Consider the following 16,458-nt stretch of genomic DNA (forward strand, 5'->3'; position numbering starts at 1 on the left):
AAGGTAAAGGAGGCGATCCTGTACATAAACAGTGATCAGAGTGCTCATCTCTCTTTCATTAGCGATTGGGCCTGTTCCTCCATGTAATGTTGCTGCAGGGGGATCGCTACACTTCCTCCACAGTGAGTCTGTTACCTTCCCAGCATTTAAGAATACCGGTACCCATTTATACACCTGGGTGGAGAGGAGCAATCGAGATAAAGTGCCTTACTCAAGGGAACAACACAATGGCGTTGATGGGGCTCGAACCCGTAACCTTCAAGTTCTTAGCATGCAGGGTGATCTGGGTTCAAATCCAGAGGGAAACAGACAAATTCTTTGTTCATCTTCTCTCTTTTTATTTCTTTATTCTTTCCTTTGCCATAGCCAAAAAGCACGGTGGAAGTTAGGGTTAGAACCCAAGGTTGACAATGGAAATGCAAAAATATTTCCTTAATCTTTACAATGTTTACAAATGTATACAGCCATTATCAAAATCTCAATTTTGAGACATTTGCCGCGTTTATGTTTACATATTATTTACTACTACTACATCTCTCATTCAATATCTGACATCCGCCTCTTTTTATCTTATTGCAAATTTGAGACAAGATACACATCTTCTCTCTAGAGGAGCTATAACGACATCTGAAGGCTTTTGAATATCTGATGTTACCTCATCAACAACAAACTACGATATTTATCTCTGCTGTAAACATCTGCCTATTTTCTTTGTCACTGTTACTAAACAAACACCGATCTATCGTGGCAATTAAAATTTATGAATGACCATTGAATCTGTGCTGAAATGATCTAAAAGGCGAAAATTGCGGGTAGGTTCTTGGATTGAGGCACATATTCCCTGCCTTCATTGAAGCAAGTCTCTGTATACAGGCCTACTTCATATGTAAGGTACACTATGGACCACAATGACCTCATCCCAATGGCATAGTTCAATAACCTCAATTAAACAATCATACTGGAAAATTTGACCTCAAGTTGTAGAGTATGAGTTTTCATACCCAAATTTTTAAAGGTCATTCAATGAATGTACAAATGTATTGGGGTTAAAGAACTGTGCCTTGATAGATGAGCATATTGTGGATCCTAGTGGTACATACTCTACACAGCGAGGCATCACACTCAAGAACATACATGCTTGGAAATCGCATCATCTCTAAAATATACCCAGCTTATATTGAACGCAATTCGGTTATATAACAGTGTAGCTTGCACTGAACACAATATTATTACCGTACTCCGGCTAATATGGGCCAGTCATTATTGGTTTGCCATAGAATCCCTGGTTGAGCAGGTGTTAGTAAACTAATGCATACATGCGACCTACAACTGCACACATGCACCAAACATACTATTTGTTTGCCTTGACTTGATACCCTTTTGGCAACATCACCAGCGAGATGCATGTTATATTTGCTTGCATGTTTGTTTGTTTGTTTGTTTGTTTTCCCCTTATATGTTATAGGGGCATACATGGTCTGATTTGTTCATGTTCTGTTTTCAATCTTACATTGAGGCCTGCCATCAAAACATTTAGTTTCCAAATTTTGAGTTGTATAATTTTTAGCAATTTGCTCCAGCGGTTGTGCCTTTCCATGTTCCATAGGATAGATATATTGCTCCTGATGTGGTTACCACAATTCACCACATTTTTGTTCACACCATCTAAACCAAAAATATCTCAGGCATTAAATTTTACTGGGGTAATGATAAAATATGAGCTTTCTACAGATAACAAATCTCAGTCTTGATGAAGGAAATCGGGGATAAGGCTGCCGATCATGATACCCTTTAAGTATAAAAAACTATAATACATTCTCCCTAAAACTATCTGAATTGGCAATCGTTTGATATACACTTTTGGCAACATATGTGACACGATCAAGGGAAATGAGTCGTATGTCGCTGATATTGTTTTTGAGATATTGGCAAACAAAGCGTTAAAATTCTTTTGTTTTATGTTGTTTTCAACGGTTGATAAATTGACATAACATTGTAAAGAAAAGTCGTATCAACACAGGGTTTTCAGTTTCTGAAAGCTCTAAATGGCTTCTATAGACAAATATGTAAAACTCATTTTCGACCAGGGTCGACATGTGACTCATTCTCCTTGATCATGTCACATATATAGTATCAGAAGTTATTTTCTTGTTTGTGTTTGTTTGCTTGTGCAGTTTTCTATATTTGTTTATGTCCATCTTTCTTTTGTTTATTTATTTTTTGACTACAGCAAACATTCCATCATATATGATATACAGATGTGTAAAGATTTGATACATGAATACAAAATCCAGCAAAGGCCATAACCTTAACTTTAATTAACCTATAGGTACGAGGGGGTATCAAAAAGTTTTAGAAATCGCCCAGAAGTGAAAGAGCTATATCAATGAAATTTTGTCAGTGCAATTACTGGTCCTTATGTACACTATGATGCAAAAATGGTCTCATAAGAATGTTTACTTTTTATACAGGTGCTAGATGTCAGTACCTGCCTATGTAACCGCATAACCAGCAAAATTGAGAAAATTGAGGCATGTAGCATGATTAAGTTCCATTTTAAGGGTTACAGTGCCCAAAAAATCAGTGATGAAATAAAAATTCATTTTTCAAAAAGCAACAGTGACAATATCACAATCACCACCGAAGATAACTTTCATTTCATCATCGATTTTCTAGGCACTGCAACCCTTCAAATGCAGGATCTTAATAACGCTGCTTGCCTCAATTTTCTCAATCTTGCAGTTTATGCGCAGTAACTGGGGCAGCAGGTTATTAGCATCTAGCGTCGCCTGTAAAAAAAGTAAACATACTGATGAGACCATTTTTGCACCATAGTGTACATAAGGACCAGTGATTGCACTGACAAAATTTCATTGATATAGCTGGCTCACTTCTGGGCGATTTCTAAAACTTTTTGATACCCCCTCGTATAAGCCTCAAAATATTCTTTAACCCAAATGTATAACCTTCCCCAACCAGTAAGGACATTCAACAAATCATTTTACAAATGTATAAAATGCTACCTCCTGCAGTCCTCTTTGCTTCGATATCAACATGGTGCTCACATCCACGCATGCATTTCATCATCTCACACACTGTATGTATCGGCACAATTCATCTCATTTTTTAAATCTACCATACTTATGCTCCTCATTTATGTACAATGCGTGTAAGTCAATGTGATTAAACGAGAGCAACTGGCATTTACTGTTTAGCTAAAGACTGTCAATTTCTACAAAGGTCAAATTTAATTGAGGTTTTTATGCTCTGTATCACCAACATAGCGAATTATGAAATCATGGTTTGACTTCCACCAGCGAGCTGACATTTCGATTTTGCAAGGGTGCGATCGGAACAATTATGTGGAGCTTTAGTTACATGACACATATCAATGCAGTTCGTTTCACCACTTGTATCGCTTTCATATCAGCTAGCAGAGATACAGAGACAACTTTACCATCTTTTTTAAGACTAGGATCCACAACATGCTCATCTATCAGGGCACATTTCTTTAAACCCAATACATTTGTACATTCATTGAATGACCTTTGAAAATTTGGGTACAAAAACTCATACTCTGTAACTTGAGGTCAAGTTTAGCACTATGATTGTTTAATTGAGGTTATTAAACTATGCCATTGGGATGAGGCCATTGTGGTCCATAGTGTAAGGGAACTGAATAGAAATTTTATGGTTTACTAAAGTGTTGTAGGGTTAAATGGAGAGAAGGTACTAAAGACCTGATATGCATGGAAATTTGGCAACTTTGTTTCCCAAAAAGTGACAAGTTTGACAGGTTCAGGCCAAAAAGTAGATTCTTTTACATTTTCTTGTTTTTATTGAAAAGAGCCAAAGCTTGATTCTGAGGTGCTGTAAAAATGACCTAACATCTAATCACAGCACCGCCACCAACATGACTGCACAATCTACTATCTTCTGATTATCCTAAGTATATTACCTTGGTATGGACATGGTGACAACTCTCTAGTTCGAAGGTTCCCTAGTCCAAAGGCTCCTTAGTCCGAAGGTTCGCTACTCCGAACACGTAATTTATCATTCGCTAGTCCAAATTCTGAAAAAGGTTTGCTAGTCCAAATATCGGGTTCTCTAGTCCGAGGGTTCACTAGTCCGAATAATGAATAAGGTTCTCTAGTCCGAATATAGAATAAGACTCGCTTACCCTAACCCTTATCCCTAACCCTTATTCTATATTCGGACTAGAAAACCTTCGGATCAGCAAACTTAATTTGGTTTTCTGATTAGCAACCCTTCGGACTAGAGAACCTTCGGACAAGCAACCCTTTGGACTAGAGAACCATTCGGACTAGAGAGAAGTCACGATGGACATGACTTACACCATCCATTAATTACTACTCAATGTAGTTCCATACAGAAGTCAGTGGCTCTGAAAAGAGCTGTTCACTGTATGCAAACATAATCAGTACCTGTAGATTCCATGTAAAAATCTTACCTTGGCTAACTGTGCATTCACCCACTTTGTGAAAGTTTTCTTCTGGATATCTTCCCTTTCGTCTGCAAGTAAACAAAGAGGAAAAGAGTTCATAAGATAGCATTCAAAGCTTTGAGTACAAATATCATAGAACATTTGAGCATGTGTACAAATAATCAAGGTAAATAGCTTTCATAAGCTTTGACATTGCTGTTGCTGTCAACTGTCAATGTATAATTGTCATTGTTGACATCACAAACATTGTACATAGATGAGTTGTTGACTTGTCATCCTCCTTCTCATCCTCCACATTATTACCTCATCATCATCATCTTTCTCAATGTCATCATTATCATCAACATCAGTTTCATTGTCATCTGTCTCAGTCATCATCAGCATGATCATCAACATACCCTTATCATCATCATCAGAATTATGGTCATCATGATTGTCATAGTCACCATCATGGTCATCATGAAGGTCCTTGTTGTTGACATCATCATAAAGAATCAAGCATAGAAGAAATACTAATCAATTAAGGGATCTGGAATGAGCGTTTTAAGCGTTTCGACAGTATTTTTTGTGGGACATGAGAGCACATCAGACATATCAAATTGCATTCTGAATACGCAGAATGTCTTTCTGATATCAAATAATTTTCATTTTTTGAAATTCACAATATAATACAACTTTTATGACAAATTATTAAAATTTGATATTTTTCACATTTTTGATATATAACAGTCCTCGAAGTAAATTTTATAAATCTAATGATATATTCTTAAAGTGTATGTAGCTGGGAGGAAAAGCCGACGATCAATTGAAAATTTTGACCTTTCATATTGAAGATATGGATTTTTTCCCAAAAAGACCTAATTTTTTTTGGTGTTTTGGGAAAAAAATCCATATCTTCAATACTGAAAGGTCAAAATTTTCAATTGATCGTCGCCATTTGTCGGCTTTTCATCCCACCTACATACACTTCAAGTATAAATCATCAAATTTATAAAGTTTACTCCGAGTACTGTTAAATATCAAAAATATCAATTTTTAATGATTTGCCATAAAATGTATATTACATTGCGAATTTCAAAAAATCAAAATTATTTGATATCAGAAGGACATTCTTCGTATTCATAATGCAATTCGATATGTCTGATGTGCTCTAATGTCCCAAAATAAATACTGTCCAAACGTTCATACCCCACCCCTTAATGTACCATCTCAATTTTTGACAAGAACTTCCATCATCATCATCATCACTGATATTAATTTTGACAATGAGAAGTAATAACACAAACGAATAACAGTGTAGCAAAAAAATCAAGCAAAACTGACAACAAGACAACAAACCAATGACATGAATCAACTTGCTTCTATCCATCTCCTTGCAAGGAGAACATGTCAAACTTAGTTTTTCGCCAGGTGGGATAGCATGTGCATTGTTTTCATAATCATCATTATCATCATCATCATCATCATCACCCTCCTTATAGATATCTGGTCTTCACCATGGTCATCATGATTGTCAAGGTAATCATGATCATCATGGTACTTATCATCATTGTCATCATCATTGTCATCTTCAACGTCATCATCATTATCAACATCGTCATCATTATCATCATCATCATAATTATCATCGTCATCATAATTATCATCGTCATCATAATTATCATCGTCATCATAATTATCATCTTCATCATAATTATCATCGACATAGTCATCATAATTATCATCATCATCAAGAATCAAAATAAATAGAATACAAAATAACAGAATGTTTCATTTCAATTCATAACAACATGAACTTCAAATCATCCTCATCTTTAATATCATCACTAGCGGTGATTTTGATCATGAAAAGCAATCACACATCATAGTGTAGCGAAGAAATTAAGCAAAGCCGACAGCAACAACAACAAGACAACAAACCAGTGACATGATTCAACTTGTTTTCATCCATCGCAAGGAGGACATGTCAAATCTACTGTTTCACCAGGTGGGATGGCATGGGCATTGTTTTCTTTCATCAATTTTCTTCCGACACACAATAAACATGCACTTGTAACCCAGTTTTCTATATATTGCTCTAATTTTTCTACAGCAAAATACACCACAAGCTGTTTCAAAGATCATATAAGCGCAAAAGATGCTGTTAATGTTATGAGTTTTTTAATTATTTACTATCATCATGTATAATCTAATATCTTGTTTGTGTGAAAATGAAGACAAATTTTCCTGTGCGTTGAACATTGGTACATATTTCCCTGGGCATATTTCATTGTGAAAGGCATATAGCAGTTGCAGCTATTAAAAATTGCTATAATCAAACACTGGTAGTATTTTCACAATCTCTACTAGTGTCCAGTAATGACTTGTGATGTATTGACAAAGTTGCCTTCAAGTCAACTTCTTGCGATTTGATGCTAGGGCATGCTAGCAACTAAAGCAGTATACAGACTTTTTATTGTATACGTAAAATATTGTATGTACAATATGTACATTATTTAATCTATTGCCATTCTATTTCCAGTAATGTTTAAGTTCTAACGAATGTTTGATGACGTAAAATCGATAATATATTTCTGCTACATATTGTATGTAACATATTATCGATTTTTCGTCATCAAACATTCGTAGAACTTAAACATTACTGGAAATAGAATGGCAATAGATTAAATAACGAGATATGTTGCATACAATATTGTACGTACAATACTCGGAGTCTGTGGAGCGCTTTATTGATCACATATCGGTATTCGGCAATTGCTTTTCCAATAAGCAACAAAGGTTATGTGCTTGTTATTGCGCATGATATAGCTTTAGAATTAATTGCTTATTGTCAGACAATTATTGAGCAATTTGCTGTATAAGATGTTCTGATGAGTTTGATATGTTTTGTTGCATACAGCTGCAGAGAATCAACAACTTTTCTCCACAACTTTTCTGAATAAGGTCTGATCAAGAACATGAACAATGTGGCAATAACATTAATGCTTGCCTTGTTCATATTCCTAAGGTTTGTTACTCCAAAAGGTCTTTATTCAGAAGGGTCAATACTCCAAAGGTTTGTCACTCGGTAGGGTCATTACTCTAACCCTAAACGCACCCCTAAACCCTAACTTTAACCATAAACCCTTGTCCTAACCCTAACCCCAATCCCAAACAAACCCTATCTCAAATCTGAACCCTAACCTAAAACACACTGCAGATGGTTGTTTATGCCCAACATTAAATCTAGATTTGTTTTGCTATACTATCAAGATTTGTTTGGCAACAGTCCACTCCATCCCCATATCTACCAATGTTTTAATTTCAAATATTTATAATCATAACACAATTTCATAAACTTATCTTGAAATGAGAAATCTAATTGACACATGGCACCTTTGAAGAAAGGTTAGCTCGGCCAGTTATCCTTTCTTATCGGAGAACCTGCACAGCAAAGCTATCACATTGCCAATGGAGCTATTCACATGGGGTACTAAACCGCATCAATGCAGTGCTTCTGAAATCTAGATCAATGTAGTGCACTTTGAGACGGTCTATATGATGCAAATATCACACACTTATATTGTGAATGTCGCACACAAAGTAGCCTAACTACACTTTGCAATCAAGGTGGAATCAGGGAGATATCTGCCGGGGGAGAGGTGGAGGGGGGAATGGGAATCTAAATACTGATCCTCTATTGAAGCATATGTTCAAACAGACAACTTATTGGGGGATGCAGGGAGAAGGAGGGGGGAGGGGGATCCCTCCCTGTCCCCTGTTAATTACACCACTGCTGTTTAACGTTTAGACATATGCTGTAGTGTGCAAGTGCATGCCATGCACCAGCGTGTCCAGGATCTTTTCCTGCGGGGGTTCAGAGGGCCTTTCAAAGTTACGCGGCGGGCTTAGTGGCTAAAATCGCCAATAAACGGCTGATTTTACATGATTTTTAACAAAGTGTGGGGGACTTCAGCTCCCCCCCACCCGGACATGTCACATATAACAGAAGTGTGTCAGGTAATGCTTCTACAAGTTGCACTGGGAAAGTAACACTGTTATACATCCACAGCAATTACGGTATATAGTGTATGGTACGCCTGCTTAGATGCAACACAGACCACAAAAGTATACATTGATACGTGCTAATGCAGTTCTCCTGTCCTATGTAGATTTCCCCCATGTTAGCTTATAGTACAGGGAATTAACTTAATCAGCGATTTAATAACACGAAATATTACACCGCACTGAGATGCCATTCAAAAGAGTCGGCAGTACGTTCTCCTTCCAGCAACTCGCAGATAATCAGTTTAAGTAGAAACAGCATAGCATAATTATCTTAGCTTTGGCTGTGTGGATGATCAATTTGGAATTTGCTTGGCCACATTAAAATGGAATTAAAGCGGAATTTAGATGAATCATTCACAAACAATGCCTATAGTCTATATTCTGAACTGACTTAAGTTTGTTTACTCTGATTACAATTTAAGTATTTTCTGATGGTAGTGATTCTACAGCTAGTTCCTTTTAAAGTTCACTGCGTCAAAACGGTCCGATTTCCAATGACATAATTAAATGACCTACATTTAACAATCATAGCTTTAAAAAATATTGTTGACATTTTAATTTTAATGCATCATTTAATATTTCCGATTCCAATAGTTTAAACAAATGCTAAAAAGTCAATTTTCCGCTCTCTTATTAGACTATGCCATAGTCGAATTTTATTAAAAATATGTTATTATTAGTCATGATGAACCCATTTCGTTGTACTCAAAATTATACTGATGTTTATTAAAATTAAAGTATTCAATAGTAAAATGGTCATAAAGAATTAAGAATATCAGATGATTAGTGACAATAAAAGTAATTGAATGCAACATTATCTTGCATAATTATAATGGCTCACTTTAATACTGAACAATTCTGATTTTGGAATCTACCAGTTTATTGATAGCGAACCACGCGAAAAATATTTACTATGGACTTTGAATTTTAAGCAGAACTTTGCCCCGGACTTTGCTCTCTAAAAACACACTGTCAAGCATACTTGTTTATCAGTCCATTAACCACAAGTACTAAGCATGGTATAGTACAAGACGCGCTAGATGTCTGATGAGAGATTAACTTTCACGTCAACACAAAAGCGCCGCAAATACCACAGATAGTTGTGTACGGTGTAGTTAATGGTAATGGCGCGGGCCCGGAAGATTTAAACCATAGCGAGATATGGGCGACCAATCACAAGGCAGATTCATTTAAAGATGCATTACAATTTTAATTAGGCCAGAAATTGGCCTAACTCTCCATAGAGTCCCGTGTTAAAAATCTTAACCAGTAGTCCACTTGGGAAGCTAACAAACAGAGGGAGTAGGGTGACTGAAAAGATCAGATACAGATGTGAAAATCTATCAGTTGCACACAAATCAATATAAATCTTTTATGCTTAAATGTAATAACCAGAGTATGCAAAATGGGCAAGTGGACTACGGAGAAGTGTACTCTCTTATTGACATTTTAATTTTAATACATCTTAATTATTTCAGATTCATATAGTTTAAACAAATGCTAAAAAGTCAATTTTCCCCTCTCTAGGAAGAATTTTTTTAAAGGAACAAATGTTTTCATTTCAGGTGTACCTATCTGTTTATTTCCCCTTCAAATAAGATTCCTCAAATTTACTGACAGTCTGTTCATTTACAACCAGCAGCACCGCGTCGTTGGGCAGGAAAAACCTCCTATGTGTCATTGGCCCCTGAACATGTTTAAAAGTAAAACCTCCTATGCAACCAGTTGGTAGTTTTGTTTTAAACATGTTCAGGGGCCACAAACACATAGGAGGTTTTTCCTGCTCAACGACGCACCGGTAGTAATATATGCCTCCATCTGCAGCTAGCACCATACACTTAAAGTCTCTTTAACTTAGAGAATTCACCTCACATGTAATTGATAAATGTTTAATGAATTAGATTCCTCCGACAGACATACAAGCCGCCTGGTTAGGTACCATTAATTTGAAGACGTACAATGTGGGGCATGCATCGTACTATCTGTTAGGTAATATGGTGAAAAAATAACATGTTTGTTTCCTGTAATACCACAAACCAAAATGTGAGACACATTTTTCTTTTTTCAACTAAGTTGACACAGTTGAACTTGTATTTTTAAGTTTGATGGTAAAAGTTAAAATCAAATTACTATCATCAATATGGTCAAATTACATGTAGTTACAAAATAGTTAAGACGTAAAACAACAAATTGTTGGTCAGTGTCATTGATTTCAACTGGCTTTTAAACAAACACAATATTTTGAAACATTTTCCTCCAATAAAATTTATTCTTCAGGATTTCTTTTAAAATGAAATGTGGCAAAATTGCTCTCAAAAATTAAAATATGCAGCCCTTGCTGCTCTTCATACAAGTATGACATATTCCAAAGCACAATGGCTAGATTCCCAGCAAACACAACACGTTTTACAAAACGTTTAAAAGTTGGGTTATATAAAGGGTTTTAATAACATTTAGAAAACTTTTTTGAAAATTCAATGCAAAATATTCTAACAAAATGCTAAAAATGCTTGACAAAAAATATTTTGCAATAACATTTTTTAAATGTTGTTATATAACCTGATATTTATCATACACAAAAATTGTGTTTTGAAATTATGTGTACATGTATGTGAAGAAAAGAATGCATTTTATGCAACCTTTACTATAAATCGCAATTAGACCCCATATGACGTATTACCGATGCGCAAATCTTTACTCCGTAATTCATTGATGTGTACAAAAGTTGAACATTCTTCAATTGTGCAGTAAAGATGTCCGCATCAATGGCATACATTGTACATCATGGATCTAATCGCAGTGACTTTTTTGATTCACTGAAAAGGTGACTAGTGCATGATGGGATATATACATGTATTTACGGAAAGGGGTCTATGAAAAGTGACACTGTTGAATAGAATTCCTTCATCACAATACATTGTAGGTGACATCACCATCAGCATTGCGCTCTTCCAATTGAAATCCATACACCCCCTATGGAAGACATGACCTTAATCTCCCCAAACAAGGGGTGTACATGTAGATTTCAAATGGAGTCAGCCATTCAGGTAACCCCATTTGAAATTCACACCCCCTGTGTGGAAGATTAAGGTCATGTTTTCCATAGGGGGTGTATGGATTTCAACTGGAATAGCCAAGCAATGGTACTTCAAATGTTGTACAGATCTGTCAAGTATTGCGCACATATCATGTCACATTGGTGAAATAAAAGGAGCGTTCACAGGAAATACTGCGTCTGAAATGTAGGAATGGGAGGAAACACATGTGTCTGTACCTAGGACTTTGACAGAATATGTATAGACTGCAGTGTCTATTACCATGGGATCTGTTACAGGTGACACAAAGACGAACATGACGAACGGTCACATTGATTGATAATTATTGTTGCACATTAAACGAGTATTTTGTGATCCTAACATCCCCATGACATTATTCCAGGCCTTGCCGTCCTAGATTTTAAAGGCGTAGTGGTTAATCACTGCTAGCATGACTCTAGGCGAGTTCGAGAGGTTGAATTTTCACAAATATATCTCTTATTTGGGCATAATCATGTAGAGCTTCGGTCTTAATACGGTTTATGTATTTACGTTGAAATGTTTTGACTTTCTACGCTTGGCCTTGGAAGGGGCACAGAATCGATTAGGCCTAAATGCTGAAATGCATGAATGGCTGATTTTGGAAGATTCGCAGCGAGTGATATTTAGTGTCTTTGGCGAGTAGAAAATCGCTCACTAGAAATCGAGTTTGGGCAAGCGGTGGCGAGCGAGAGCGATCGCTCGCCTCAAACGGCAAGGCCTGTTATTCAGTAGATATCCCTAAAAAAACTTATTCCCAAAATTTGAGTTCATTCCGATTTTGTGTCTGCGAGTCATGCATGATTGTGTGAATTACACTGCTCCATAGACAATGTGTTGTAATCTTGTTATGGTGTACCAGAACGTAATTCAAATTTCATGATATTTTTGCTAAACAAAATTACCGGTAATCTGCAAGAAATATTTTGTACATAAACATTAATGTAGTCAGAGGAGGTTTCCAGCAGTATAAAAAACTCAACTCTTTTTGAGAAAAGTGGGGGGATGATGCTGTGGATCACAAAATGCCCTTATAATTATTACCTCTGATTTTGGGGTACGTCTACCATTATTATTTTTTGACGAGGTGTATTACCGAGCTTCAAAACTATCCCATTTGGGGTAATTTTTACCTAAAATTGTCGTCTTACGGGGCTTCTTGTTTCTTTTCTTTTTTTTATAAACATGGGCCCATGTCTAAAGATTTTCTGTGAAAAATTGCCATTTTTGGATGACTTTCACAGCAAGGATTCGTTCGTATGAGTTTAATACCCATTAGGCCTAAACATACCATGTTTTACACAATTTCCCTACAAAAATTACCCTAAAAAAAAAGCAGCAATCTGGGAAATTTGCTATTTTTTCCCACTCAAATCACTGGACCCTGCTCAACACTATATAATCTTTACAGATGACTGAAGACTGCGGCATTCAGGTTTATCAATGATGGAACTTTGCACAATAATTTCCCCTTTTTAAAATACTACACTGCTGAAATACACAAGTAAGGCGTACTACAGTGGCGAGCATCTGACTTTCTATATTAAAGATATGCAAGTGGTCTGTGTTGACTGCTAAACTGACAAAACGATTATGTACTGCAATTGTACTTAATGCCTTTTGCAGGTGACTCTAAGATCAATATTCTGGTTAATGAATGATTAAATACAACACAGTACAATGTAGATCGAAGTGGAAGTCGCATCAAACACAAAGAAGGAAAATAAATTTACAACACATAATTCTTAAAACAAATGAATGCATTCATATTTTCAACATTCTGATTTTTACATTTCACAATTAAGTGCTTTATTTATGACCTGTCTATGTCATTTACTTCAATCCGCCCAAATATTAGTTGAACCCGTACGCGATGTTCATAACACTGTACATACATGGTGTACGCGATGTTCATAACACTGTACATACATGTACATGGTGTACGGGATATTTATAACATCACCTCAGTCATGGACAACAAAGTGACACACATTGGCGACACTTGCGCTGGAATTAATTAATGATTTTCTTCGTTTTACCTCTCAAAATTAAAAGGGGGAATTTGTGACAGTGAAATTGTGAAAACAAACATTTTGTAGATAGAAATTTACAAATCTACTTTTTATGGATATGTTACGTAATATTGCTTTAACCAATTGATGTAAACACGGGAAACAGATCCTCCAATTATATTTTATTCTACTTCGGGTCACAGATGCCAAGTTACCAAATGTATTACAATCTGCTCTGAGTGCTCTCTTTTCATCAAAACAAATACTTCTTTATCATGTTTATCATACACTGTATATTAATACATGTGTACATCTTATCCCATTACTCCAAAATGATTTTATCTTCATATTTTACCCCACACTTGTTAGGTATGAGTCACACAGTATAAACAAAATCCTTGATATTAATAAGGGAAAACCCCAGCATACTACATATACATGCAGTCAATCTGTTGTTCATGCATACACGCTCATGCTCACCCCAGTTCAATCACATCTCCACTAACGACGCGTCTTTTGATGCAAGAGCATGATCCTCTATTATTCCGATCTACGATATAGTCAATGCAATTCTGCTATTCTCATTACTGCAGAATTCAACGTGTTCAAAATAAAAGATGTGTCTTTCTTCCCTCTCAAATTTGTATTCTCTCATTTTATCATTACCATGGTTACCAAGTTATTAATACTATGATAAAACAATTGCGGGGCTCATGAGAAGCTCACATAATGTTCTCGCAGAATTTGTTTTGCAGCATACGCAATTTTAGTTTTGATGTTGTTGAGTCGGCAGACAGCAAGACGACTCGAATACAAATTACCATTATCGTACCGCAGGGGAAACTATCTGTCCTAGTGATTCATAGGAATTTTAATGCTGGGATTCAAAATTGAAGAGGAAAAAAGATGATTCTAAATGGATGAAAACAGATTAGGTAATAATTTGAAATCGAGAAGGGGATGCCCCTGAAAGTCATTGCTTCTGATACTAAGTGGTTATTTTGTTTTGTAATTTTGATTGGAAAAGATATCAGTATTTTATGATTGTGCTACTAAAAATTGAAGTGATTCTATACATATCCCATAAATGACTATAAATGACTAGACTGGAAATACATTTTTGCACGTTTAGGAAGTGCCAACTTTGACACTTACATATCATGCTTGGATAGATCTAGAGGGATATGTTAAGCATCAAGACATTCACTGCTATTTACAATGTACCTGTTGGTAACTTCAAAGGATATCGCAATAGCAGGCTTTAAAATGGCATTTTACACACATTAAGTTTCATCAATTTAGTCCAACCCTTATCTGGACCTCTTTTATACAGATCACACTGCTATTCAGCAGTGTGATCTTAACCACAATGATCTTCAAAAGAAAATAAATTTGTAATGCTTTGACAACTTCATTTCATACTCAGACAACTTAATTTCATGCAATATAGATGTGTCTCAAAAAAGTCTTAAAACACATTTATATTGCACACAACGCTCAAATGCCATCCTTCAGTGTTGTTACTCAATATTGAAAAATCTGTTGTTGTCCCAATTTTAGCACTTCAGACATTCAACATGTTCAATGCTAAATTACACATAATTCACTTAAATCCAGATTTTTCAGTCAATGCTTGATCCCATAGCTGGTTAAGAGAGGTTGGACTGATTGTATTTTCACTTCCTACACTCGCATATGTCCAGTGGTATAGCGTCATAGGGGCAGGGATATGCCCCCAATTGATTTGAAAATTTAGGAAATCCCATAAGAGAATTGCTGAAACACAGGCTGTGCCCCCCCAATCAAACCATGTGCCCCCAATCATGGTCAGTGCATGCCCCCCATAGGATGACTTACATGTACGCTACGCCATAATTTGCATATGTCAGAAGCAATGGGTTGTATATTTATAGCTATATAGTGTACATTGTATCATCATGATAATTTCTACAACTGGTATAGCCTTGCTGGCCACTTAAAGTAAACTCACGTAACTAGTAGCTATATTTAAATTATTCAGAAAATAAATATGTGCTTGGAATTGGGAGAGCACACAAAGCACTGGAATCTTAACGAATCCAAATTGAATCAACTTGTTGTAACCAGCACTCAATGCTTGAACATTCAGTGTGTTTCCGCAGATGACACGCCATTGCACACTTTTTTATCTGCTTTTTTTTACAGAAATTCCAAAATCCGTTACCCTGCATGTCTCCACTGAGAGCAAAAATTGCCTGAATTTTTCAATGCACAGCTTTTTACCAAAAACCCAGAAGTCCAGAAAGCAATTTGGGCAAAACTGGTTATAATCTCTGCTACACAGTTAGTTTGCGTACTTCCGGTACCTGGAAAATTGTTACCCTGCTTATTTCCACAGTGAATATCAAATGTATCGTCCACCTTTCATCTCTCATAGTTTTACTCTGGTTAAGATGAAGAATTTTATTGACATTTGCGACTTTAACAGCTATTTTTATTATGACGATGTGAGACCCAAGATTTTTGTGCGATAGAGTTAAAATTTACTAAATCCTGCAGGAATAACACAGTAAAAACAGGCGATTTTACTAATGCGCTTGGACTGGAGCTTTGAGACTAACAATTAAATTAAGGGGGTACTACACCCCTACCCAATTTTGTGCCTATTTTTGCAGTTTTCTCCAAAATTATAGCGCATTGGGGACAAGTAAGATATGTATATTATAGGGCAAGGACTACAACTACTGCACTGGAAATTTTATTTCAGCACAGACAACAGTTGTGGAGTTACAGTCAAAAATGAGGAAAACCAATATTTGATCAATAAATCAATGAACTACTTGCTTTGAGTTGCTGAATTTTCAGTACAGTAGTTGTAGTC

The 16,458-nt window shown here is 36.0% G+C and overlaps 1 protein-coding gene across 1 annotated transcript in view; it reads right to left on the reverse strand.

The window, feature by feature from the left end:
• The window catches only part of LOC140143859 (spectrin beta chain, erythrocytic-like), a 224,963-nt gene that overhangs the window by 26,392 nt on the left and 182,113 nt on the right, over nt 1–16,458 (reverse strand). The window contains exon 2 of the mRNA XM_072165672.1: nt 4,472–4,533. Within this exon, the coding sequence (XP_072021773.1) occupies nt 4,472–4,533 (62 nt within the window). The remainder of the gene's footprint in view (nt 1–4,471; nt 4,534–16,458) is intronic.

The sequence above is a fragment of the Amphiura filiformis genome, unplaced genomic scaffold, assembly GCF_039555335.1.
Source record: "Amphiura filiformis unplaced genomic scaffold, Afil_fr2py scaffold_30, whole genome shotgun sequence".
In the NCBI taxonomy this organism is placed as follows: domain Eukaryota; kingdom Metazoa; phylum Echinodermata; class Ophiuroidea; order Amphilepidida; family Amphiuridae; genus Amphiura; species Amphiura filiformis.